Raw genomic sequence first — 27,659 nt, forward strand, 5'->3', positions numbered from 1 at the left:
CCCTCTAATCCCACTGACTTGAACAAGGAGAGCAGGCAGAGGCAGGAGACTGGACTGCATGGCCCCGGGGTCAGACTGGTTGTGGTTTTACCTTGGTGGGCTGGGGGAAAATTGGGGGACACTTACTGAGGCCACGAAGAGGTCCCCGATCTTCTCAGTGGAATCCCACTCAGCCACGCGGGAGGACAGGGCGATCTGGAACATGGAGTGGCAGTGCAGGATCTCCTTTACGCGGAAGAACACCACCTGGCACTTGCGGGCACTCAGTGCCTTGGGCTCCATCTCCATCAGGGGGTTGCGGTAGTCCTGCCGGGGAGGGCAGGGTGAGGCCACAGGCCAGGCCGCAGCCTCTCTCCCTACCTGCCTTCATGCAGAACTCAGCCAGCCATGAATGGTCCTTCCTGTGGCGCGGGGGGAGGCACTCGTCCCTCACTCATGTGTCCTTCTGGAAGGATCTCCATCAACATAACACCTTGGCCTCACTGGCCACCCACAACACCCCCATGCTTCTGTGTTAAATTGGGTGGGAGGAAGAGGGTCTTTTATGTGCCATCTGCCGGCAAGGAGCTCCTTGGAGGCCGGCCTGAGGGCAAAGCTCTGCCTATCACTGAGCCCGTGAGTGGTAAGGTCACTACAAGCTCCCTTGGCTCCCACACCCAGCGTCACTCTCCAACCAGCTTTGTCAGAGACAGATGATATGTTCATCTCTACCTGCCTGATGCCTAGGATCTCTCTCTGAGGATCCAAACTGGAGAGGGTGAAGAGGGTATCATGAGCAACAATTCCCTGCCCCGGGGTCCTTACTCTGGTAGCCCACAACATCCCAGAAAAGTCACTGTCTCAGGGATTCAAACACTGTCTCAGGGATTCTCAGGCTGGCACATACTAGTCACTTCATGTAAGCATCCACTCAGCAATCCCTGGGCCTCCTGATGCAACAAAGAGGACTCGATCCTACCCCTCCTGATGCAAGAAGGAGGACTCCATCCTACACATTTTCCCACCTAAGGATCTCAGGAGGATGAGAAGACATGGTCCAAGCCCCAGGGGCTCCCAGAGTGTCAGGAAGGACACAGTCCCTTCCAGACATAAATGGGGGGTATATGCCCTCAGCTCTCCAGAAGTCATTTCAAAGAATCCCATTTTGTTCAGAAAGAAGACACTCCCGTGAACACCAAGGCACCAGGAATTCTTGCTGCCTACATTTGGAGGTTCTACTGTCTGTCCCCATAAAGCAGTGCTGGCTTATGGTCCTGTCCCCTCAAAACTGCCCACAGTCCCCAAACACTCCATGTAAAGTAACCCTCCAGGGCCCTCCCTGCTTCTCCCCAGACACTCTTGAGAACTCCCTGAAGTCGCACCTGTAGTATCCGCTTCAGAGACTCCACGTAGCTGCCTTCGCTCTGCACGATGGAGCCCAGGATGTGCCGCCGGACCACCTGCTCGGGCCGAAAAGCACAGTCAGTACACATGACACCTGCTGCACAGGGCCAGTGCCTGCTGTGGCCCAGGTGACAGGAAAGGGAGCTGATGACTACAGGACAGAGAAACCCATCCCTCCCGGTCCCACCTGGGACCACTGGGCCTGGTGGCTGCTCTTCCTTCCAGAGCCCCTGCCAACCCAAAAGAAATGCCCTGCTGCCCAGGCTGCAGAATGGAGGCGGAAGGGCACATCCCAGGGAAAGCCCCTCTACGCACATACATCAGGGGATGGGGTAATCACCACGCTCCTCCATGGTGGCAGGTGACCACCTCCATCTCTGAACAACTCTAATAGAAAATTCTAGGCCGGGCGAGGTGGCTCATGCCTATAATCCCAGCACTTTGGGAGGCAGAGATGGGCAAATCACCTGAAGTCAGGCGTTCAAGACCAGCCTGGCCGACACGGTGAAACCCCATCTCTAGTAAAAATACAAAAATCAGCTGGGTGTGGTGGCGCATGCCTATAGTCCCAGCTGCTTGGGAGGCTGAGGCAAGAGAATTGCTGGAACCTAGGAGGCAGAGGTTGCAGTGAACTGAGATCGTGCCACTGCACTCCAGCCTGGGCAACAGAGCAAGACTCCATCTCAGAAAAAAAGAAAAAAGAAAAAATTATGTCTTAGCGTCATCGTGAACTGAATCTCAGCTCCCTTCACTTGTGAATGAAATCCTTGAGCTATCCCTCTTCCACAAGACAGGCCTTGGGGTACTGCCCCCCTGCATGGGTGGTCTCTACTTCCGGCTAAACATCCCCAGTCCCTTCTCCTTTCCCTCCCACCATCACCCTAATCCCTCCAGAAGCCTGGTCCACAGAGGGGACCACAACCCCTCAGCCTGCAGCACCCCATCGAGCGTGGTGTGGCTTGCACCTCCCTCAGCTGGGGATCTTTCCAACAGTCACCTGGCTCCCACCCCAGACCTTCTAAAGTTCTACTGTCCTCCGAATGAGGAGCAACCTGGATATCAGGGATTTTGAAATCTTCCCAGGTGGCTCTATTGTGCAGCTTGGGACAACAGGACAGTTAGGACAGTGCTCACAGGTGTCACATGTGAGAGGGGTCCAAGGGGGAGCCCATCCCTCGCGATCTCAGGTTGGGAGGTGACTGACCCCCAGCTCTACCCCCACAACTGTCCCGAGTGTCCATCAGGAGCCCACTGTCACTAGAACCCCAATCCCCTGCCCTGCTCCGTCTGCTGCCTCCTCCTGCCTCCAGCAGGTTCTTCTCCCATCTTCACTGCCCTGCCTGCAGCCAGGCCTGACCATGACCTGGCCACACAGTCCCAGCAGATGGCAAGACGCCTGCCCCATTGTCGATCCATTGCCAACAATTCCCAGGTATTCAAGCAGCACCCAGAGCAGAGCACAAGGACATTTGGGGCCGTGAAACTCCCCGTGGTGGGGCTGTCCCATGCCTTATAGGATGTTCAGCAGCTTCCCTGGCCTCTACCCACCAGATGCCAGTAGCAACCCAAGTGATGACAACCAAAATTGTCTTCAGATGTTGCCAAATATCTCCTGGGGGGGCAAAAATCACCCTTGGTTGAGAGCTGCTGGCCCAGAGTAACTGACATTGCCTGATCCAGAAATTGCACAGGGCTGCAGGGGAAAGGCCCAGGGGCAGCACCAGGAGGATGGAGTCCCCGGCAGCACGAGCAGGAGTGGGAGGCCCGGATTTTGAGCTGCAGGTCTGGTCTCTCAGGCTCTCATAGCTGGGGCTTCGCCATCTCAAATGCCATGCTAGGCCGGGCAGGTACCGTCCATGAGGGAGGCAGGTGGACTGACATGAATGAGAGAGTAAGTGTCCTGAGAAGGGAACTGCCTGCCCCAACTCTGCTCTGGCCAGCTGCTGCCAGCAGGAGCCTGGTGGCTCTATCTTCCTGATTTTCAAAAAGGGCCAAGCGTCAGGATTTTCTGCTGACCAAGAAAATGGGAAATCCCTTCCATTGAGCTATCTGCCCTGACACATCCCGCTCAGTGGCCTCACAGCCAGAGGAACAAGGGATCTCGCACCCTGTTTCACAGCTGGCAAAACGCAGATAGCAAAGGGAAAACGTGACTTGACTGGGCTGAGATCCCAGAGCAAAGCCACCCAGCCTCAGCATGATGCTCTACGATAAGAAAGCCTTTTTTTTTTTTTTTTTTTTTTTTTTGAGATGGAGTCTCGCTCCCTCTGTCGCCAGGCTGGAGTGCAGTGGCACGATCTCGGCTCACTGCAACCTCTGCCTCCTGGGTTCAAGTGATTCTCCTGCGTCAACCTCCTGAATAGCTGAGACTACAAGCATGCACCACCATGCCCATCTAATTTTTTTTTTGTATTTTTATTAGAGACGGGGTTTCACCATGTTGGCCAGGATGGTCTCAAATTCCTGACCTCAGTTGATCCACCCACCTCACCCTCTCAAAGTGTTGGGGTTACAGGCGTGAGCCACCGCACCCGGCCGAGGAAGCCATTCTTAAAGAGCCTCAGTTCCTGGTGGGAGCTTGTGGCAGCACTGAGGCCCAGGGTGAGGACCAGTGGACAGATGGCAGGGGCTGGGCACCTGCAGCCTCCCCTGAGTCTGTTTTCCCATCTCATTCTTCAAATGACACCTTAGTCAGAAACAGCCAACAGGACAGCTCTGCGTGGCATGGAGTGGGAGGAGGCAAGCACTCTAGACGCTGGGAGCCCACCCCCTAAAACCAACAGCACAGAGCACATGGGGTAGAAAGTGGGAAGCCTGTGCAATGGCTGAGGAGAGAACCCAGGGGTAGAAAGTGGGAAGCCTGTGCAATGGCTGAGGAGAGAACTCAGGAGGCCCCCGCCCAGCTGGGCTCTGCCAAGAGCCCCCAGTCATCACATCCCCTGTGAGATCCAGACCAGCAGGGCCCCAGAGAACAGGCTGGAAGCCCCAAGCCACCCCTTCCCCTGCAGACCTCCACCTGCCCCACTCCCCCACAGACCTGCTGAGGGCTCAGGCCCTCTGGCATGGGGCCCAGCTCTGGGGCTGGGGGCTTGATGTCCGAAACGCTGACCTCCAGGAGCCCCATATCCTCCTCCTCTGAGTCACCTGGAAAGTCAGACGGGCTGATGACACAGCTAAGGCAGGGACAGCACACCCTTCTCAGGCCTCAGGAGCTGAGAGCCCCCCTAGACCAGCCTTGGACCCGGGTCCTAGGGCACGAGCAGCTCCTGGGACCCCGCGGGGTTACAGCCGCCCGGTTGCTCCTTCTCAGGAGTTCCCTGCTACGTCCCAGGCCCTGGAACAGTCCATCAGTGAACAATTGTGAGTGAGTGAGCGAGAGGGTAAATAGGCAGAAACCAAAGCCACATCCTGCGGGGCCTGGGCTCTCGGCATCCACGCTGCCAGAAGCCACTGTCCCTGCTCAGGCCCGCCCGCTCTGGCCTGGCGAAGGCCAGTCGCCCGTGTCCCCATCACTAGGAACTAAAAATAGTTTTCTTCTGGAAGTCTAAAAGGGGGAAGAAAATAAGCCCCAGGAAGAACAGGGCAGCGTGGTTTGGCACTTTCATTTCTAAATGAAAAATGCAGAGCTAAAGGGAAAAAGTTCAACGGGAGCCTGACAGGGAATCCTGGGCGTGAGTGGAGCTGGACCTCGGATGGAGGACGGAATGAGATGGACAAAGGCCCAGGCCTCTGAGAGTGGGAGGAGGTCAGACAGTGAGGGAGGCTCCAAAGAGAGTTCCAGCCCCCACCAGAGCAAGGTACAGGTGCTGGGAGATGGGACCCCAGCTGCTGAGGGGCTCTGATTCCAGCGGCGGCTGTGGGCAGCAGCAAATGGGAGCTGTGAGGAAGCTGGGGAGGAAAGAAGAAGCGGCAGCGATCCCAGGGGCGGGAGGGGGCAGGGACACCCCAGTAGGCCCTTACCTGAGCAGGAGACAGAGGAGGAGGAGGAGGAGGGACAGCGGATGACAGCGTTGGGGTGGGGGTGGTGCAGGCCCTCCTGCCGGGCCCACATCACGCCCCGGGCATCACTCCGCACCCACCCCAGCCGGCCTCGCAGCTTCCTCTTCCCCCACGAGCTGCTGGGTAACATTCTTGGCCTGTGATTCGAGCCCTGCCACGGCTATTAATATCGCCTCTGCGGGGAGGGTCACTTCAGGAAGGCGCTGGGCTCATGGGCGGGGTGGGGAGGCCGGAGGAGAGCCCTGGCCAGCCTGGGGTTGGGAGGGTGACCCAGGAAGAGCTCCCAGCCAGCTGGCCTGGCCACGCTGTCCTTTCTTAGGACCATCTCAATGAGTTTAGAATGGCCACTTGGCCTGCTCCCTCCCTCATCAAGGGTCAGTGCTCCCCGAAAAGCAGAGGGAACATGGACAATCACTGAGCGCCACCTGTACCAGGCCTGCACACACCTACCTGGTTTATCACCGCACCAAGAACACGGCGGGGGCTCAACCCATTTTACAGATGAAAACCCATTTACAGTCTGCCACCCCAAGAGGGGAAAATGTGCAAGGTGACACGACCAGAAGGCCACAGAGCCAGGGTCTGAGCAAGCCAGCATGAGACCGTCCTAGCACCAAACGCCTCCACTTAGGGACTGACTGTCCACAAGAATAACGTCTGCTACACAGGACTCTCTCTGTCCTCGCACTACCTCGGACAGCCTCACCACAGCCCTACAAGAGAGACAGCCACGCCACTGTACGGATGAGGAAACCAAGGCACAGGGAGGTGAAACGACAACATTTTCCAGGAGGACACAGGCTCTCAAAGTTCTGCCTGGCTTGAGGCCTGTGTTCCTTCCGCTGCACCAGGCCATGTGCTGAGGGCGGGCAGCAGACAAAGCCTACTTCCTTCCAAGGAGAACTGGCACCCCCAGAATTCCATCAGCTGTGATCCCACTGTACTGGGATTCTTTGTCTCCTTGTCTGTTGCCTCCAAAGATGTGAGGTGAGCAGCAGGGGCTGGTCTCACTTGGCCCTGTCTCACCAATGCCTAGGAACACATCAGGGGCCCTGACCTAGACATTCTCTGGAGGAATGGACCATAGCCTGGTGGGGACCAGGAGCGAGGGTAGGCACCTGAAGGGGGGTTCGGGGGAACAGGGGCAGGACTCATGTTCACAGCTGTGTCCCAAGGCTTTAGGACAGTTCCTAGCCCATAGTAAATGCTTAATAAAACTTGTCGCATGAATAACCAATTGAAATCTAACTATGGGACACTTCTGTGTAAAACCTTCTACTGACCTTCCAGCGTCCTTAAGACCAAAGGCAAATGCCCAGCAAGGCTGACAGAGCCTGTACTGACCAGACCGTAACCTATCACGCCTGCCCTCACTCCCGCCACCTGAGGTCTCCTCTATCCCTTCCAGGCCTGTGTGTCCTCAGCCCTGTCACAACCTCTCTGTGCCTATATCCTCATCTGCTGCATGGGAATGTGAGAGTTCTCTGCACCTTATGTGGTGAGGATAAGGATTAAGTGAGGAACTGCAGGCTCATAGGAGACCACCTGGCACATAATAAATACTCAATTGGTGCTAAGAGCATCTCTGGAACATCTCGTACTTTCCCACATCAAGGGCTCTGCACACCCGCTTGCTCCTCTTCCCAGAGCACCCACTCTGCTCCACCTGGTGACCTGTGCCTCCTCCTTCCCTGATCTTTCATCCCCCAAGTCCATCCTCATTTCCTCCATGCCCCCCAGGGCACCCCAGTGGACCACTTGTCAACCTGTCCTGTCATTTCCCACGTCCGTGTCTGTCTCCCACGCTGTGCCCACCAGCTGGCCCCGGAGGCACTGCTGATACATGCGTCCTGGGTCCCTGCATGCAGCGCCGGCTGTGGCGCTTAGTAGGATTCAGTAAATGTCAGCTGGTTGGAGAGATGGGTGGATGGATAAAGGAAGGAGGGAACAGGAACAAAAAAGATGAGGACAGGTGAGCCAGACAGCGCAGGGGGCAGGAGGCCAAGATGGCTGTGACAAAAGCAACAGGGACGCTGAAGGGAGAGGCCCAGCTCTCCCAGAAGAAACAGGCCATGCCTGCCAGAGGAAGGGGAGGCACACTGGGACCTACTAGGATATTTGGGACTCAGCCCCCAACCCCCACCGCCAGAGGAAGCCATATGCCAAGTGGCACCCACCCAGCATGACCACTGGAGTGTAAAGCAAAATCCCACCCTCCCAACCCGCAGCCCAGAGCTGGGCACCAGACCCTCCCGCTTGGGCAGCACCTCACCAAGGACGTCCTTCCTGTGCAGGAAGGAGACTTTGCGCATGACGGCCATCCGCGTCTTCTCCAGCCCATCCTTGGTCCCGCTTTTGGCGGCCTTCATGAGCTGGGTCATCTGAGCAAAGGTAGAGAGGCTCATCAGGGAAGGGACGGCCTGGGATGCCTGCCACCGAGGGCCACCCGCCTCCCCGGGCCTCAGCCTGCAGAGGTCAGAACCACCCAGACCCTTCCCTCCCAGGTCAGTGAGCAGAGGCCAAGGACGCCAGCGGGAGTGAGAAGGTGCGTTCATGCCCAGGGATCTCCCTCTTTATGGGCAAGAAGGGGCCATAACTGATTTTGTTCCCTTCTGGACAGACTATGTGAACAGATTTCAAATCCAGGAGATGATGTGACCTGGCGAGGAGTGTGGCAAGGGGTGCTGGAGACCTGGAGCCCTGGGCCACCCCCCAGTGGCATGACTGGGCATGTCACTGAATGTCACTGAGCCTCCATTTCCCCAGGCAAAACTGAGGAACAGCAATACCTATCCTTGTCAGGGTCTGTGAGCACGAAACATTCCGGGTCTGGGAAAGCTCCCTGAGCAGCAAAATGCACTCCACGATGTTGAACATGACCTTAGGAGCAACTGAAGGAAGTGTGTGCACACCCCCATCCCATCAGCCAAACCCAGGTGAGGGACCCGTCTCTTGCCGCCCCCAAAACAGTCAGGTTTCTTACTGAGCCATTGTCTGGGAAAAGGAGAAAAGGCTAAAGTTGCCAGAAAGAAGAGGCAGCTTCCCCTGGCGGTGGGGAGGGGATCCGTGGACACGAGCGTAGCAAGCTAAGCAGAATGTGAGAAGTAAGGAGAGCGTGTGCCCAGGAGGGAGAAGTGGGCATCCGGGGCAATGGGGGAGCCCAGGCCTGAGACAGAGCTGCTGTCCCCTCAGCCAGTCCTTTGTCCTCCCAAGCCCCAGCCCCGGCCCCTGCATCTTCTCCAACACACAGCAGCACCAGCCGAGAGAAGGCTCTGCCATGACAGAAACACCTGTATCTGCCCTGTCCAAAATGGAAGCCACAGGCCACATGTGACCGTGCAGCACTTGAAATGTGCTGGTGCGAGGAAGGACCCAAATTTCTAAGTATATTTAATTTTAGTTAATTTCCATTTAAAGAGCCCCATGGCTATCATAATGGACAGTGCAGTCCTAAGAAAACCTTCTCCTTCCTAAAACTCTCTGCTGAAGGTGGGGAGCACTGCTCTGTGGGGGGTGTCTCTGGTCTCCGCTCTATCACCTCCAATAACCCCTTGGTCCTCACTTAAGTATCCAAGTACTTCTTGGGGGTCTGGGCAAGGAAGGGTTGCTGAAAAGCCACCAGGTGCTGTGCACGGGGAAGCAGGGGTGATGGCTTTTAAGGAACGAGGCTGACTTTCTGGAAGGAACCAGCAGCAGGGAAAAAGAAGGAAGTTCCCTGCCTGCCCTGCATTTCTACGGGACAATCCTAGAGCAGTTGTGCTTGGCCTTTTCTGGGGTTGGGCAGGGGGAGTGGTCACAGAGCCTTTGAGAATCTAATGAAATGGATGGCATAGACGCTCATCTTCTTGTTGGGGGAGCAGGAGGAGGGGGTTACACCCTCAGAGACCCGAAACCTCTGTTCCAGAATCCAGTTTCTGTCCTGGCAGAAAGCCATCAATGGTGCTGTCGTGAGCCCCACAAAGTGGTCTTTCAGGGGATCATCTGAGGCCATTCTCCTGGCATTTTCCTGGGCAAAAAAGAACAGGCCAACACCCTAGAAAGTGTCCCCGAGTAAACCTGCCGAATCCACCCCTTCCCACAGTGTGTGGCCACAACAGGCGAAATGCCCGGTCTTAGACTCTGCCCTTCACTAGCTCCGGGCCCCTCTCTCAGTCTTGGCTTCCTGAGAGGTTAGAGCCACCCCCACCCTGGGTTACAGCCCTCTCGGGGGTATCTGTGAAAGATCTCGTAAACTGTAAAGGGTCTGCTCTCCTCCTCCTGGAAGGCTTCACATTCCAATAAAATGGGCAGCACTGCAGGATAGAGGACGTTTGGGCTCCGGCACACAGCAGACCCGAGTTGGAATCCCAGCTCTGGTCTAGCTGACCACTGGTGTGGCCACTAGCCGGTTACTTGACACTAAAAGATGCAGAAAGGCAGCTACTGCCCAGAGTGCCACAAGGACAGGGCGGTCAGGTGCGTAGATAACAACAGCCACTGTCCACTGAGCTCCTAGACCCAGCACAGCACCACACACCCAACAGGCCTGACCATCCACCCTCACAGCCACCCTGGGGGCCGGTACTGTGCATGCCCCCATTTCAAAGGCAAGGAAATCAAGGCTCAGAGAGTCCAAGGGGCCTGCTCAGGATCACACCAGGAGGAAGTGGTGAGATTGGGATTCAAACCAGGCCCACAGACCTCGACAGTCCATGCCGTCAGCCAAGACACACAGCTGGTGCTCAGTTAAGGGAAGCTACTGCTGTCGACATCATCATTATCCAAAAGTTTAAGAAAGTACTGTGATTTCTCCTACACACTTCCTTATCCTGGATTCCTCTGAACAGTGTGGAGAGATAGGAACATCCAATGTCACCAACATTCACGTTTTTCAACGTGTAACCCCAACTGTGCAGATTATGAAATGTGCAGATTGCTGAGCCTCGTCCCAGACCTACAGAAATGGCACCCTTGGGGCTGGAGCTCAGGAACCTGCATTTTTAACACAGCACCCCAGGTGATTCCAAGGGTCCTAAAGTTTGAAAACCCTCCTGGGAATTCTCGTGGACTATCAGGGTTTCACTTGTGGGTGGGGAGAAAGATAGGGGCAAGAACATGGGAGGGAACACGTGGCTTAAGGCATCCGCCAGTTCCAGCATAGACGTGAGGGTGGCCAGGGTCCAGGTCTCAGGACAGCCCTGGAACTCATGGGTGGGCCTGGGAGGCTTCGTGGTACCAGGGCAGCAGGAAAGGCCCCTGGAGGTAGCTGCAGCTGGAAACAGCTCCCATCCAGGACTTGAGAAGACAGACAGACAATACCTTACAATCGTACTTGTGCTTCAGCTCCTGCATGTCTCTCCCCCCAACTCTCAAAGCCAAGATGTCTCTCTTAGTCCTGGCGTATCTCTCCTTTAGCCTAGTCAGGTCTGGAGAAAGCTGGAGCCCCAAGCGGCCAGGCAGAAGGAGAGCAGGTGAGAGGAGCAGGCGGGACAGGGAGGAGACAAAACACAGACAACAGGGGAGAAAGGAGACTCAGGTAAAGTGCGGACGGACAGCTCGGGCAGGCGGGATGCGGCACCCCAGGTCCCAGGCAGCAATCCAGCCAGATCCTGCTTGGAATCTGCTCCAGCTGTGTCCAACCCCACCACGCCAGGCAGCTGGGGGCTGGGTCTCTGCAGCAGGGAATCTGGGCTGCTGGGGTGGAGAGGTGGGAGGGGAGCAAACCCAGGCCTCCTATCTTAGGGAAATGGGCAAATGTTCTGAGGGCAAGGACTGTGTCTTCTCCCCAGCCCTGTGGCCCAGCACAGGGCTTGTAACATAGGAGCTTCTTGGTAAGTTTGTGACATGGACAGATGGCAGGTGGAGGGATGGATGGAATGAGGTCGGGGGATAAATGGGTAAGTGGGCAAATCCACAGAAAGATGAATGGATGGGTAGAGGGAGGGTCTGGCAGATGGATGGGCAACAGACAGGCAGGTGGATGGGTAGACGAACAGACTCATAGAGGGATGGATGGATGGATAAATAAATGGAGGAATGAATGGATGGACAGATAAACAGATGGATGAGCAAATGGATAAATTTGGTTAGGTGACTATATAGCTGGGCAAATGGACAGATGGATGGATGAAGAGAGAGTCAGATGAAGGAATAAGAGGATGGACGGATGGATGGATAGGAGAATGGATTTAGGCAGTGCTGTGCTGGCAAATATTTAACAACCAGTTCTCCAGGAAAAGGGCCCTACTTTGAAGCATTTCCATGGTGTGAATACTTCTACCAATTTCAAGCTATCAAACTGACATCACTGAATGGGAATTTGTAAAGAGATGCTCATAACTGGTTCCTGAGTTCTTGTGAGCTGACACTAGCTGCCTCTGGCACACTGCTGGAGGATGAATGGAGGGAGGATGAGTGAAAGGTAAAGGGAGGGAGGGGGATGGGCAACTGGATGGAAGAATGGATGCTTAGCTTACAGACCATCTGGAGGATGGATGGATGGACAAACAGATGGGAGAACAGGTGGATGGACAGAAGAACAGATAGATATTCAAATGCATGAACCATATGAGCAACAGTGATATTTGGTAAAGTGCACAAAAGACCAAGACAGGTGCTATTTCTAGAGAAGCAGACACAAGGATCAAGAGGCAGGAAGGCCTACTTCAAATCATGGCTCCCTGCTTACTAGCTGGAAAACTCTCTACCTCTCTGAGTTGCAACTTCCTCACTGGTAAAGTGGCCATAATAATAGCCTCTGCATAGGGTTGTTGAGAAAATTAAATGTACATGCAAAGCTGAGAGCCGAGAGCTTATTAAGTATTCAAAAAATGGAAGCCATTATTATCTTTCAAATTGCAAGTGCTCAATATTTCTTGGGTGGGTGAATGGATGAGTGGATGGATGGATGGATGGATGGATGGATGGATGGATGGACATACAGACAGATGAGGCAAATGTGATGTTGCATTCTACATCATTTAAATCTCTCTGAGCTTCACACAGTTTTCTGATCACCAAAATGAGAATCTTAACAACAATAATACTGACCACTTAGGGTACCACTTAGGGTAAACGGCACTGCTTTGTAAAGTGCACCATTCTAGGCAAATGTTCAATATTGTCATGCAAAGTAGTATGCAAGACAGCGGTCTCTCTGAGACCTACCCAGACTCCCAAAAAACTGGGGAGTTTGGGGTTTGACCTGAGTCATGTTCATCTATAAAACAGTTTCACACAATAAAATCAGAAAGTCCCTGGATCTTCTGGTGCTCCCTCCCTTCTTTCAGGGTCAGAAGAACAAGGAAATGTCAGGATCAGAGGCCACTTGCTGAGTTGGCCAGATCAGAGCAGGGGGTGGAGCAGGCTAGGCCAGGGCTGGCATTTCTGTAATGAATCCACGAGTTCTGCCCAGTCCCCGTCCAGCTGGATCAGAGACCTTGATTTCAAAGAGGTCACTGCTGGAGAGTGGAACAGTTCAATGCAATCCATCCCACAACTGGAAAAAAAAAAAAAAAAAACCCACAGACCCCAGATTGGCACCAGCAGGACCACTTGTTCACATAACAGGATGAGGTAGTTGCTTCCACTTGGGTCCGTGCCCTTCTACAGATCCCATGGTCACTTTTTTTGGCAAGAGTCCACCTGCCTAGGGATGGCCTCTACGGATATCTGAAGAAGGGGTTCCATTAGTTCTCTTGCAGCTGGGCAGGGTGCCTGGCAATGGTCAGACTCCAAGAACAGGACAAAACACATCCCCAGATCCCTGCTGTCCTATGCCCGCAGCACATATAACACATAGCCAAGCAGCAGTGGCTCTAAAACATGCAGCTGCTGCAATGCCAGCGGGTGAGCAAGTGCACCCCAAGCAGCTCAGGAGGGTGAAGCACCACAGGCAGGCTCAGTAGAGTCCCTGGCAGAAGTGGGTACCTGAGGAAAAGCCCTCCACAACCTCCTGTCTCCCTAGGAGCCTGCTGATCAGGGAGCAGGTGGGCCTTGGCCATGGCCAGAGAAAAACTCCAAATGGTTAGAAATCCCAACAACTGTGCCACATAGTTTGTCTGCTGAGGAAGGGTCCAAAGTCTCCAGCTTGAGAGTGTGAGGGACACAAGCTCATAGGCAGCCCCCAGAGGTCCCATTCCCAGGGCCAGGCCATGGTGAGCATGGCCCAGCATTTCTTGGAGTGCTCTGTGAGCCCCTTGTACTCCCTGGGGGCAGAGAGCTGCTTAAAAGGCAGATTATCGGGCCCCACCCAACCTCTGAATCAGAGTACCTGGTGAGGCCCTGGCATCTGTGATTCAACCAGTTACCCATGTGATTCTGATGCCTGTGGAAGAATGGGAACCACCACTGGAAAGCCTGAATTCAGTATCGTCATCCCTCCTTCCCTCTGAGAGACACGCATGGTATCCTCCCAGTCCCAGCAAGAGGGCCGGAACTACCATGGGAAAGAAGGAACGCCAGAGGCTGAGGCTAAAAGGCTAGGCCAGGACTCGAGAGTCCCAAACTGGTCACTGCCCAGAGCAGGGCTGGGACACACCAGTCCTGCCATAGGGAGAGGCCACTGGGGGGAGTGGGAGCTTCATAACCAAAGCCCCCTTCCCTAAAGTAGTGCATGCTGCCCCTTCTGAACTGCAGGAAGCAGCAACAAGCTATTCCTGGGCTTCTGCCTGGGCTGCTCCTGCAGCCTGGATCACCTGTCCCATCTCCTCTGGCTCCTAAGCCCAGCTCCAACTCACCACTCTCAGAGGCCTCCTCTAATTGGTCACATCAGTCCCTACCCCTATCAGGCACACAGCCAGGCTGGACACAGGCTCAAGTTTACATAAAGGCATTTTTGTCTTCATTTTGTTTTGAAGGGCATGGTAGTTTATTTTTGAAAATTGTACCACACTGATCATGATGACCAGCATTTTGTCTTCATTTTTGACAAATTGTTTCCCATTCAGTGTCTCCTGTGGACCGTAAAGGTTCACTGAGTACAGATCAGGTCTTCCTGTTCCAATGTATCTCATCCCACAACTGAAGAAATGGACTAGGCAGACAGTAGGTGTTGTAAATGCTTCGCTTTTTGGCTAGCAAGACATTAAGGCTGTTTCCCACAGCCCAGCCTTGGAGGCCCACCCCTGGAAAGTCCTAGGCTTGCTCAGGACTCAGGGAGCCCATCTTGGTCTGAAGAACGGCTGCCTGAGGACTCAGGTGTTGGTGTTCCTCCGGCCAGCATGCCTCTCCCAGAGTGGATCCCTAAACCCAGAAAAGGTGGGAAGCACCGGGAAAGTCCCCTCTCTTGTCCCTACCCTGCCCATGCAGGAATGGCCCCAGGTGGAGCTCTCCTGCCCTGCTACATCTTTTAAAAGGAGCTTGAGGCTGGGCACGGTGGCTCACACCTGTAATCCCAGCACTTTGGGAGGCCGAGGCAGGTGGATCACTTGAGGCCAGGAGTTTCAGACCAGCCTGGGCAACCTGGCGAAACTCCATCTCTACAAAAATATAAAAATTAGCCAGGCATGATGGTGCGCGCCTGCAATCCCAGCTACCCAGGAGGCTGAGGCAGAAAATTGCTTGAACCTGGGAAGCAGAAGTTGCAGTGAGCCGAGATAATGCCACTGTACTCCATCCTGGGTGAAAGAGTGAGACTCTGTCTCAAAAGAATAAATAATAAAAATAAAAATAAAAGGAGCAGAGGGGCCCCATCCCCTGACTTCTTATAGTCAGGGCCTATAAGAAGCTGTCCCCATGAAACTGCAAATCTCAGCACAGACAGACACTGCCTCTTGGTGGCTTCTGCAGAACAACAGGGAAGGAGCATGGGTGCCACGGGAAAGGAGGAACCAGATGACCTGTCCTCCTCGCAGCCTCAGGGGGTCCCCTCCAGGAAATAAGCAGAATGGCCCCTGCTCCAGGCAGAAACACCAGGAAAGCCGAATGTATGGATGGCACTGTGTGAGGCCCCAGAGAGAAGCCTTCCATGTCGCTCTGGCTGAGCCACAGCAGCCCCCACTGTCCACTCCCCAGAGCAGAAAGGACTGTGCGGGCTGAGGCCTGGACTGTCCCCAAGCATCAGTCCCAGAGGGCGGGGAGAGCAAGTGGATCTGATCCCAGCTCCACCTCTAAGCAAGCTGCTGGGCTACCTGGAGTGCGGCATTGAGAGGACTCTGAAGCCCAGTCTGAGCCCGCGAGCATGAGGATCAATCGACCAGGTCTGCTATAGCAAGGGGGTGGGGGGAGCACCTGTGCCAGGTACCAGCCATGCCCATCCCGGGCTTACGGCTGCCAACAGCAATGTCTGTGGGCCACCTCCTGTTTCAGGATGACCTGGGCTTCTGGCTCCCTTCTCACCACACATTCCTAGGAATCCCTGGGACCCAGACGTGAGTCCTGGGCCTGGCCCTCACCACCCTGCTCCCTCCCTCCCTGAAGGGGTCTCCATGCCCTGAGTGAAGTGAGAGACACCCCCGGTCCCCTCACCTTGGGCTGGAAGGACACTCGGTGCTTGGTGGGCTCAACCTCCGGCTTGGCCTCCTCCCCTGAGTCCTCGCTGTAGCTCTCGAACTCACTGGAGCTCCAGCCTAGGTCCTCCGCCTGCCGAGGGGCCCCAGCCCGGTGCGCATCCTCGTAGAGCAGGTTCCTCTCTGCCCCTGCTGGCCAAGCGGCAGCCGGTGAGCCCAGGCCCTGAGGCCAAGCCTACCAGACTTCCAGCCTCAGACCCAATTTCTGAACACAGGTGGGGTGAGGCGGGGTCAGGGAGAACGTGGGGGCCCTGGGGCTCCAGCTCTATTTCCTCAACCATGAAACGAAGATGATAATACATCTTCCCCCTCGTAGGGCAAGAAGGGCCTGAGAAAATGGGGAAAACACAAGAAACACGTCAGCCACTCATAGGCCCACTGACTTCCTTTTGCCCCCAGCACTGCTTTTGTATGGTCCCAGCTCTCATTCTGGGCCTCCTTGGCAATGTTTTTTTTTTAGAGACAGGGTCTCATTGTCTCACCCAGGCTGGAGTGCAGTGGTGCAATCACAGCTCACTGTGGCCTCAATCTCCTGGGCTCAAGTGATTCCCCCATCTCAGCCTCCCAGGTAGCTGGGACTACAGGCGTGAACCATCACACCCAGCTATTTTTTAATTTTTTTGTGGAGATGGAGTCTTGTTATGTTGCCCAGGCTGGTCTTGAGCTCCTGGGCTCAAGTGATCCTCCTGCCACTGCCTCCCAAAGTGCCAGGGTTACAGGCGTGAGCCACCGCACCCAGCCAAGCCATCACACGTGACCTGTTTCTTACTGGAAAAGAGAAGACCTGGAGCCAAGTCCTGGCTCAGGCCCTCAGCATCCTCACGAATGAAACAGAGATTGTTGGGGCCTCAGAGTCCCTCACCCCAAATCTGAGTTCACATGCAGCCCAGGATCTTCCAGTAGGGGGCGCAGCTGGCCCAGAGTCCAGGAGCTCCTTTCCTTCCTAAGCCTGCGGGAAATGCCTTGGACTGAAAACTTGGGGACAAAAAGCTAAGAGTCACATCATATGGAGGGACAGGTCCCACAAGGGCCAGGGCACTCGTGGGGCCCATTCAATTGGGCTATCAGATGCCGCTTGAAGCCTGAGGTGGGAAAGCCACTGTCCTGAGGCCAGAGCACACGGCCCCAGCCCCAGCTCCATCACTAGGGGATCCTGGGCAAGGCCCTTTGCCCCTCTGGGTTTCATTTCGTCATCTGTTACCTGAAGAACCACAGACCTCACGAAAGTGGGGTCGGACACCAAAACATACATGAAGATGAAAATGCTTTTGTCATCACAGAAGAAATATAGCATTGGGAAAGGTTTGTTTTAAAAAAAGGAATCTGACCGGTCACGGTGGCTCATGCCTGTAATCCCACCACTTTAGGAGGCTGAGATGGGTGGATCACCTGAGGTCAGGAGTTTGAGACCAGCCTGGCCAACATGGTGAAACCCCGTCTCTACTAAAAATACAAAAACTAGCCAGGTGTGGTGGTATGCGCCTGTAGTCCCAGCTACTCGGGAGGCTGAGGCAGGAGAATCACTTGAACCCGGGAGGCGGAGGCTACAGTGAGCCAAGATCGTGCCACTGAACTCCACCCTGGGTGACAGAAAGAGACAACATCTCAAAAAAAAAAAAAAAGAAGAAGAAGAAGAAGAAGAAGAAAAGAAATCTGCTCAGAAACGACTATACCAAAAAACTGTGAGCTTTGGTCGTCAGAGACCTCTCTGCCAAATGGGGCTAATAATAAGTGGACAGATCAAGTAAATAAAACAGCCAAGGAGCTCTTGGTAAAGTGCCTGGCACATAGCATGCACTCGGCTGAGAGCAGCAGGCCGTCACTCATGGTGGCTCTAGGGGAGCTTGGGTGTCAGTCCATAGACCCAGGGCCCCCGAGCTTCACCCCACAGGAAAGCTGGGGTGTGAGGGGTTGCGGGCAAGAGTGTCAGCCAAAGAACAAAACAGATGTGCCAAAGCTTAGTGGGAGATGGGTCCCAGAACCAGAAGGGAACATGAGGTTATTTTTAAGCAAAAGATAATGGTAACTGATGTCTTTAGAGAGTGGAGTAGCTGTGACCTTCAGAAAGCCAAGCTGATTGTCCCATTACTGCAGTGGAGGCCCCTCGACTAGTGACCAAAGAGGCAGAGTTCTCGGGGTAGCCCTGAGGAGGAACCCCAGCAGCACGTGGCAGGTCCACGCCTCCACAGGGCTGAGCCACGCACCCGACCACCTCCATCCTCGGTGTGCCACGGCGGCTCCCAGTGGCCCTGTGCAGACAGCAGGGTGTGAAAGATCACTCCTGTTAGACAGATGGGAGAGACGTGGCTGGCCACAGTAAGACAGTGAGTGGGGCCAGGGCTCCACACCACCTTCCGTTGAAGTCCCCACCATCTACACATATAGAAATATCCTCTCCAGTGGAGACAGAGTTACAGAACTCTTGTGCCTGTGCACCGCCCAAGGGCCAACTCCTTAGCTTTCAGGGACCACATAAGGGTCCCCTCATGCTTCCTGCTCAGTGTCCTCATCAATTACCTCATGGAATTCACACTACTACCCTAGGACTGACTATTATTGCCCCAGTTTTACAGATGGGTCAACTGAGGCCCAGAGAGATTGGCCAGGACCCTGTGTGACCCTCCCCAAAGGCCTGTGAGCTGGGGATTTTCCTGCTTTATATGAAGAAGCCAAGGCACAAAGGCACAAAGCCCTGTGCCCAAATCAATGGCAGAGCCGGGATTCAAACACAGGGCTGCGTGTGCCCACTGTTGCATACAGCCTGTCCCTTGGGTAACGACCTCCTCTCCGAGCTCCTGCTGAGCCCATATCACCCCCAGGCAGGCCAGTGCTGGGACCCTCGGCAGGCATAACACTAACAACAACAGCCACAACGGCCCTGTGTGAAGAGCATCTCCAAGAGCCAGCCCTGCACTGAGCTCTTTGCAGCCTTGTCACACTTGATCCTCCCACAGCCCAGCACGCGGGGATCCTGGGGTGGGTATTGTGGTCCCCATCTGCAGGCTCAGAGCTAGGGCGCAAACACAGGCTGTGTGACACCCAGGCCATGAACATGCCACATCCTCCCAGACCCTGAGGACCGTGAAGACTGGGGCCAGGGACTTAGTGGCTTGATTGAATTCAGGTGGGAAGTAGGCCAAATGGGTTAAACAACAACTGAGGACCCTCAGCCGCTCAGACCTCCCAGCTCTGGGACTTTCCTAAGACTCCTTTGCCTCCCAATACAGTGGGAATCCTACAAACAGGAAAATGTGCTCCAAGCACATCCCAGGCTTGCTAAAGGGATAAGCATATCCTTGGCCCATCTGTCCCCGTTCCTGAGACAGGAGTCAGGAGTGTGGCTCTGGGGCCCTCGGGCCTTGCCATGTTGTCTGTGTGTCTCTCCCATTGCGCTTTGTGCTGCTCAAGGATGGTTAGAGCCTCTCCATCAGACTCGGAGCTCCTCAAAAGCAGGGGCTGTGCTTCCCCGTTGGATGGAGAGCCCCTGAAAACAGGAGGAATCGCATAGTAGGAAAAGAAGTCATCTGTTCAAATCCTGGCTGTGTGCTCTGGGGCTGGTGGTTTAACCTCTTTATCACGGGAGCCATAGATAAGCCTGGCCCTGCTGACCTCATGGGGTCGTGGGATCAGTGGGATCAAATGTGCCTCATCTGTCATAAAATGTCAGTCAAATCCTCCTGAGGTAGGGGACAGAGCATTGCACTTAGGGTCAGAATAACCCACATTCAAATCCTAGCCCTGCCTCTGCCGTTCCCTTGTCTGTAAAATAAGAACATAACATCCCAAATCAAAGTCTTGAAGCTGTTACATGATTGAAAATATGCTTGGCCTAACGTGTTCAAGGGAAGACGGCTCTTCCTGTTAATTGTCATTGAACAGTCCTCTCTCCCATCAGGTGAGTTCCAGCAAGACTCGCCCTCGTCCCGCCCCATCTCCCTCTGTGGCCACAACCGCCTGCCTGCCCGCCCACCTCAGCCCTCAACGCAGAGCAGGGCGCAGGGCTTTGCAAAGCTTTATCTGCTTCACCCTTTGAGTATAACAGGCTGTCTTCTTCCCCAATGGCCCTGGAAAGCCTGGAGTATGGCCCCATTTTCCTGAGGGAGGAATCAAGGCTTGGAAAGGTGATGACCTGCCCAGGGACCCACAGTCGGAGCATGGCCCTGCCCATGATGCCCATGCCCTGCCCAGCCCCGCTGGCCACGCCCTCAGCCATCTCCAGATTATCCCTGATGACTACAGTTGTTTCTAAAGACAAGAAGGAGGGGCACAGGGCCAGGTGGGGATAGAAGGAAACAGAAGGAGACGACCCTCCCCGGTCCCCGCCTCCCTCCCCTGTCCCAAGAGAAACGGGGAAAGCACTGCAGACACCATACCGGGCTGATGCGCATCTGGGCTCTCGCAGGGGACGTCGTCATAAATCACATCCTCTTCCAGGGCGGGGAAAGTGAACCGGTCGACTGGGAGGGAAGAGGGGAGAGAGAGCACCAACACGGGCTGTGGCAGCCTGGCCAGAGGTGCTGCAGATGACATCAGGACTGCACCAGCTGGTGGCATGCAGCACCCTCCTTTCTGCCAGCCCAGTCCAGCCCTCAGCCTCGCCAGCTGCTCTCAGGGGATGCTGGCTCCCCCGTTTCTCCCCACCCCCCACCTCCTCCAAGGCGCCCACCTGGCTCCCTGCTGCCCACAGGCCTGCCCATCTGGCTAATGGACAGCTGCTCCCGGCCCCTGCAGGGAGCATGATGCAGTCCGGCACCTGTGCCCTCGCCCTAGCATCCTCAGTCACCCAGGACCCTGGGGCTAGCCCCTCATCACTGAGCAGTGCTAGGATTTGGAAAACCAGCCCCCACCCATGATGGGAGCCGGTCTCGACCCACAGGCCTTCCAGGAAGAAGTCACAAGACCCACTGGTCTGTGATGCTTCCCTAGGTCCTGGGGCCCCTAGAGCCCTGTCAGAGCCCCCTCTTCCTCCCACACCAGCTCCCAGGCCTGCCCACATCTCTCTAGGCCCCTAGCTCCCACCCTCAGACTTCCCGTCCTACAAGACCATGATAGCCTCCCAGCAGGCTCCACCCCTCCCCACCTGGTCTCCCACACTGCCCCCACCCCAGTGCAAGGGGACTGAAAGGCAAAGGCAGTCACATCACTGGCCTTCCTTCTGTGGCTTCCTATTTCCTTGAGAACCTTAAGCACAGCCTCTGAGGCCCTGAGGAGCTGCAGAGCCTGCAGCCACACCTCACCCTGTAATGCTCCCCCACACCCCACAGATGGTGCCCTTGCTGCTTCCCAGGAGCCAGGGGTCCTCCTGCCCTCAGGCCCTCGCACAAGTTGGCCCCTCTGTCTGGGACCCTCTTTCCCCCACCCCTGCTGCCTCCTTCTCTATCTGCAGGGCTCATCTGGGCAGGCACCTTCCCATGGCAAAGTGTCTGGTTCTGTTAACAGAGGGACCTCATCCTGGTCCCCAGGGCATGAACACCACTGAGCCACCCTGGCTTGTTGTGGGAGCTTTGTAAGTATTTGAGGAGCAGATGAAAAACTGGGTGTGTCAGCTGACCCGGGACCTCAGCTCTTGTGAGCAGTGGTTGGTCCTCCAGGGCCACAGCAGCCCCCAGTGAGGATGAACCCTGGGCTCACAGGAGCCCACATCAGCTCTCTTGGGTTAGGGAAGACTAGGGTATCCCGGAGCCAGCTACCCGGGGTGGGTGGTGGGCCGGAGGGGAGACTTACTGCGACGGGAACTTTTCCGCTTCCAGCTGGAGTGCCGGGCCCCGGAGAAGGCTGCATCCGCTGCATCCCCATTGCTCACCCAGGCCGGCACCCTGCGGGCAAGAGACGGCACTGCAGAGGTGTCCAGAGGTGGCCCCTGGAAGCCTCTGGCAGCCCCTCACCTGGTCAGCAGGACATGATGGGCAAAAGTGGGCTGAGGGCCAGGCTACTGGGGAGACCCGAGGCGGAGGTGGCCTCAGACAAGCCCCCAGGGTCCTCATCTTTAGAAGGCATGCACAAGGCTGGGCTGGCACTTCACAAGAACATAAAGATCAACAGTGTTCACAGCGATAAACACTTAGCACTCTCCGCAAGGGGGCTGTCTCATCTCTCGCCAGTGCAGACTGAAAGGGAACCTCCATCTCTCCACTCTCCCACATACAACAGAAGGGGCAGGCTGGGGGATCCCTACCTCTTACAAGAAACAAGGACTTGGCCAGGCACAGTGGCTCACGCTTGTAATCACAGCACTTTGGGAGGCCCAGGCGGGTGGATCACTAGAGGTCAGGAGCTCAAGACCAGCCTGGCCAACATGGTGAAACTCCTTCTCTACTAAAAATACAAAAATTGGTCAGGCATGGTGGTGCATGCCTGTAGCCCCAGCTACTCAGGAGGCTGATGCACAAGAATCACTTGAACCCAGAAGAGGGAGGTTGCAGTGAGCCAAGATAATGCCACTGCGCTGCAGCCTGGGTGACAAAACGACACTCCATCAAAAAAAAAAAAAAAAAAAGGAAAAAGAAACAAGGAATTGCAAAGCTTCAAAAGACTATACATGGAAGGTAGAGCTTAGTCCTTCACGCACACTTGAGGATGGGCTGGCCCAGTGAGTCCCTTCCACAGAGCAGACATGCAAATGGGAAACAGCAGAGAAGCCCAGCAGACACGTCCTGAACCAAGAGACCCAGGTGAGCATCTGTAGCGACACCACTCAGGTGCCATGTGTCCTGATATGACGTCATGAAATGGATACTTCACCTCCGTGGTGTTTTTATCCAAAACTCATAACCCCAGTCTAATCATGGAGAAAACACCAGACAAAACCGGAGTAGGGAACATTGTACCAAATACCTGGCATTACTCCTCAAGACTTTTTTTTTTTTTTTTTTTGAGACAGAGTCTTGCTCTGTCGCCCAGGCTTCAGGGCAGTAGTGCAATCTTGACTCACTGCAACCTCTGCCTCCTGGATTCAAGCAATCCTCCCACCTCAGTCTCCCGAGTAGCTGGAATTACAGGCACGCGCCACCACACCCAGCTAATTTTTGCACTTTTGGTAGAGACTGGGTTTACCATGTTGGCCAGGCTGGTCTCGAACTCCTGACCTCAAGTGATCCACCCACCTCAGCCTCCCAAAGTGCTGGGATTACAGGTATGAGCCGCCGTGCCTGAACATCACTCCTCAATAGTCTCAAGGTCACAGATATCAAGGAAAGACCGAGAAACTGCCGCGGGCCGGAGAGGGCTACAGAGACATGACAGTAAAGTGCGATGTGGGATCCTGGATTGGATCCTGGGTCAAAAAATGAACATAAGTGGGAAAACTGACGAAATCCACACAAAGTCTGTTTAGTCAATGGTAATGTGCCAACGTAGGTCTCAGCTTTGACAACTGTGCCAAGGCCATGTGAGATGCTCATAGCAGGGAAGATGGATGAGGGTTATGTGACGCGCTATGTACCATCTTCAGAACATCTCTGAAAATCTAAAGCTATTCTAACGTGAATTTTTTTTAAGTCCAGATTCAAAAAAATAAAATAAAACAAAGATCAAAGACCACTTATGCCAACTGAGAGGGCAGAGGCCTTAGACTGTGAAGAGAGCAGCGTCATTGCCAAAGAATCAACTTGAACTTCCTGGCACCCGAGCCCTTAGCAGATGAAGAGTAGGACAGTGCAGGGGAAGAGGGAGGGGAGGAGGCTGCGAGGAGGGATCTCCGCTGTTGAGCACCTTCTGTGAGCCAGGCCCTCTGCCTCACCTTCCCAGCACCAAATGGGATCCTGGCATCTTCTGGATTCTGCAGGCAAGTAGAGGAACCGGCCCAAGATCACTCTGCCAGGGAGTGGCAGGGCTAGACCATGAGGCCAGCTTGCCTGGCTCCCAAGCTGAGCTCTGAATACCACCCTCCACTGCCTCTCAGATAATAAACAGAGTGATGGTGGTGGCGAGAATTTTCCTGCCTGTCCTATCCGGTGCAGCAGCCGCCAGCCACATGGTTACTAAACAACTGACATGTGGCTAGTGGGACTAAGGAACTTAATTTTTAATTCTATTTGATTTCAAGTAATTTAATTTTAAATAGCTACACATGACTAGTGGCCACTGGACTGGGTGGTGCAGGTCTAAGTCACCTGTCCTATTAGAGGAGCAAGTGTCAGCTCACGGCCAGAAGTCAGCAGTGTCACCCTAGGGCAAAGAAGGCAGCACATTCAGTCCTGGGGAAACACTTTTCACCAGTGACAGGAAGTAAAGGCCAAGAGAGGACAGGGCTGCTCTGGACCAGGAAGGTGGGTGATGGGCTGATGGGAGCCACCTGAACCCCGATTTCTACAGCTGCTTCGCTGAGTCACCACCTCCTCAACACAGAAACATCCTGAAGGCGCCGCATCAGTTGCTCAGAATTATTCAGATGGAACCAAACTGTTCCAGCTGGAACAGACATGAGCTTGGAAGAGTTTGGCTGGACAGTCTCCCGGCCACAGGTCCTCTTTGCTCTGATATGTGACCATGACAAACAGTGACCGTTACAAAGCATCCGCTATGCACTGCTTGCTCTGCTTTACATGTAATTGCACGGTTGTTTTTTTTTTTTTTTTTTTTTTTTTTTGACAGTCTCACTGGTCACTCAGACTGGAGTGCAGTGGCACGATCTCAGCTCACTGCAACCTCTACCTCCTCGATTTAAGCAATTCTCCCATCTCAGCCCCGAGTAGCTGGGACTACAGGCATGCGCCACTACGCCCAGCTAATTTTTGTATTTTAATAGAGACAGGGTTTTGCCATGTTAGCCAGGCTGGTCTCAAACTCCTGACCTCAGGTCATCTGCCCACCTTGGCCTCCCACAGTGCTGGGAGTGAGCCAACAAGCCCGGCCTGCACATTTAATTTCGCAGGAACACACCGGAGGCAGGTGTTGTTACCCCCATTCACAGTGGGGAAACAGCCTCACAAAGGTTCAATTACTTACCCAAAAATCACTCAGCTAATGAGTGGGAGCTGGGATCTTAGACTATGTCTACCTGCAAAGCTTCTATTGTTTCAACCAGACCGCCTGGAAGTAGAGGACCTGCATGTAGACATTCGCCTACATCACGGGCTTGCTGTGGCATACGGTCACCTCAACTCTTGCCTATTTAGCCACCACTTTATAAAAAGAAAGAGAGCAGTAGCTCTCAGCACACTCAGAGGCATAAGTTCAAGTCTCCAACTGCTGTGGTGTGAATGTCTGTGTTCCCCTGACAAAAAAAAGTCCATGTGTTCAAATCCTCACCCCCAAGGTGGTAGTATCAGGCGGTGGGGCCTTTGGAGAGGTGATTAGGTCTTAAGAGCAGAGCCCCCATGGGTGGGATTACTGCCCATATAGAAGAGGCTCTAGAGAGCTCCTCTGCCCTTTCCACCATGTAAGGACACAGTGAGAAGGGCGCCATCTATGATCAGGAAACGAGCTCTCATCAGACACTGATCTGCTGGCGCCCTCAACTTGGACCTCCCAGCCTTGAGAACGGTGAGAAATAAGTTTCTCTTAGGCATGACATGGTGGATCACGCCTGTAATCCCAGAACTCTGGAAAGTTAAAGGTTAAGGTGGGTGGATCACTTGAGGACAGGAGTTTGAGACCAGCCTGGACAATATGGTGAAACCCTGTCTCTACCAAAAATACAAAAATTAGCCAGGCGTGGTGGTACATGCCTGTAATCCCAGTCCTCCTGGCTGCACCTTATCAAAACCCAGTGAGCGACCGGCCCAGGTACTGGCTCTGGTGTCCTGGTCTGGGGAATGGGGGTCCGCACAGCATAGGGAGGTCACTTCATGCCCACCTCCACTGCCCAAGTCACCTGGCCAGCAAGTGGCACAGCGGCAGTTTGAACCCCGGAGATCTGCCTGCAAAGACTTGCTCTCAGAACCACCTCCACTGCCCCCCTAGACTGGAGCAGGTATTCCTGGGGCCAATGAGATGGGGAAAGGGCTTCCCAGGCAGGGGAAGAGGAATAAAGTTGGGGGAGCAGGGACACGAGCAAAGTTCCAGTTCAAGACACGCATGTAAGGAAGGCACAGCAAGAAATAAGGCTGGGGGTGCCTCCTGTATCTGTGACCCTCCCTGCTGCCTGCCAAGGCCCCAGACCCACCCTGTAACCACCCGGAGCAGCCTCTCCCAGCCGCTGTCCGTGGAAGCCAAACAGGGCTGCAGTGTCTAATTCTCCCAGTGAACAAACACTCCTTCAGGGGCCTCCGGGTCATGAAAGAGCCATAAAAACCAATAAGAGGCAATTATCTCACCCTTATCTGAGCTTCCCGCTCTCCTAATGCCTCTCAGCTTGCAAATGAGAGTAAGGCCAGCAACCTGAATGCAAAGGAAAGAAGCTGAATCCATGGAGAGGAGCGCCAGATGGGGAGGAAAAGGCAGACAGATGCAGAGGCAAGGGAGAGAGGAAAGGACCCCTCCCAGCACCCCCAAGCAGCAACCTACATTGCTGGCAGAGGAGTTCAAGTCCACCAGAAGGCCACCAGGCGTGTTTCTGGTCCACAGAGCTCCAAGCACCTTTGTGCCCCACCTCTTCTCTCTCCAAAGAGCAGCAGGGCAGGGAAGTGTAGGTCCCCGTGTGCCACCATGCCCATCTACATTTTTGTATTTTTAGTTGAGACAGGGTTTCATCATGTTGGCCAGGCTGGTCTTGAACTCCTGACCTCAGGTGACCCACCTGCCTCGGATCCGCCTAGTACTCCCAAAGTACTGGGATTACAGGTGTGAGCTACCACACCAGGCCCCCAGCCTATTTTAAAGATAAGAAGCCCCACTCCAGAGAATGGCACCCGCCACCCCGGCAGGGGCTGGTACAGGCCCTAGTTTCTCAGTGAACCTCCAAGGGTCCCTTCCCAGAGGCTGTCCCATGTGAGTGGTCGGGGAGGAGACCCCCAACACCAGAACAAGTAAGGATTCCTGGCCAGCGGGGTTCGCACGCACAGGCATTCTGGGGCCCTTGCCAGGACAAGGCATAACAAATATGAGAAAGGAAAGAATTTCACCTTTGGGGATGGGACTAGAAAGGACTGGAATGACATTTGCCTTATAAGGCCTCAAGGAAAACCCGAGCGGCAGCACAGGGAGGGACAGGACAGGAGAGTCTGCGTAGGACAGCCCCACACAGTGTCACCGCCCACCTCGGAAACTCCCCCACAGCATGATGGCCCGATCAAGAGATCAAGAGACACGAAGGAAAGGGAATAACATGCAGCCCAGGTTCAGCCTCCTGCCGGGTCTCTTTCGGCCCTGGCCACTTTACCGGATTGTACAGCATGTCAAAGCTGAGGACCTTAGAGGGCATCTGGCTTGGCTGCCCACTAGAGTCAGCACGGCGCCCCTAGAAGATGTGGGTGCCAGGGCCCCTGCCCCAGAGACTCTGACTGTTGCTCAGGGGTAAGCTCCCTGTGGGCTCCAGCATGCAGCCAGGGTTGAGAACCAGGGCTCCTAGGCGTGACGGGGGAAGAAGCAAACACTCCGGGGCCATGACCTGGGATAAGACTGTGGTTCGGCCACTTGGCTGTGTGCACCGGGACAAGTTACTGAATGTGGACCAGGGTGAAGTATCAGTCCTACTTCCAGCTGTGAGGATTCAGTGAGATGATGCAGATAAAGCACTTAGCATTTCTCTATGCCTCAGTTTCCATATCTGTAAAATTAGGCAATGCTACCTCCCTCACAGGGTTCTGGTATGGAGTAAATAAAGAAGGCATGTAAATCTCCCAGCACAGAGGCTGGCATGTGGTACTGCCTCGTGTGCGCTGCTTCCCTGCCCTCTCCTTCCCTCCACCC

The 27,659-nt window shown here is 54.7% G+C and overlaps 1 protein-coding gene across 9 annotated transcripts in view; it reads right to left on the minus strand.

Moving 5' to 3' along the window:
- Nucleotides 1-27,659, minus strand: part of ARHGEF10L (Rho guanine nucleotide exchange factor 10 like) — a 180,143-nt gene that overhangs the window by 75,911 nt on the left and 76,573 nt on the right. For 5 of the 9 annotated variants that reach the window (XM_073007778.1, XM_073007779.1, XM_007980307.3 and 2 more), the window contains exons 5-11: nucleotides 21,594-21,685; nucleotides 20,243-20,326; nucleotides 15,829-16,001; nucleotides 7,655-7,763; nucleotides 4,421-4,527; nucleotides 1,362-1,439; nucleotides 127-306 (exon numbers count right to left, since the gene is read on the minus strand). In XM_073007778.1, the coding sequence (XP_072863879.1) occupies nucleotides 127-306; nucleotides 1,362-1,439; nucleotides 4,421-4,527; nucleotides 7,655-7,763; nucleotides 15,829-16,001; nucleotides 20,243-20,326; nucleotides 21,594-21,685 (823 nt within the window). Of the gene's footprint in view, nucleotides 1-126; nucleotides 307-1,361; nucleotides 1,440-4,420; nucleotides 4,528-5,343; nucleotides 7,531-7,654; nucleotides 7,764-15,828; nucleotides 16,002-20,242; nucleotides 20,327-21,593; nucleotides 21,686-27,659 lie in introns of those variants that run through there. The other 4 variants (XM_073007780.1, XM_038010375.2, XM_007980310.3 and 1 more) reach the window with 3 other exon arrangements.

The sequence above is a fragment of the Chlorocebus sabaeus genome, chromosome 20 (genome assembly GCF_047675955.1).
Source record: "Chlorocebus sabaeus isolate Y175 chromosome 20, mChlSab1.0.hap1, whole genome shotgun sequence".
Taxonomy (NCBI): Eukaryota; Metazoa; Chordata; class Mammalia; order Primates; family Cercopithecidae; genus Chlorocebus; species Chlorocebus sabaeus.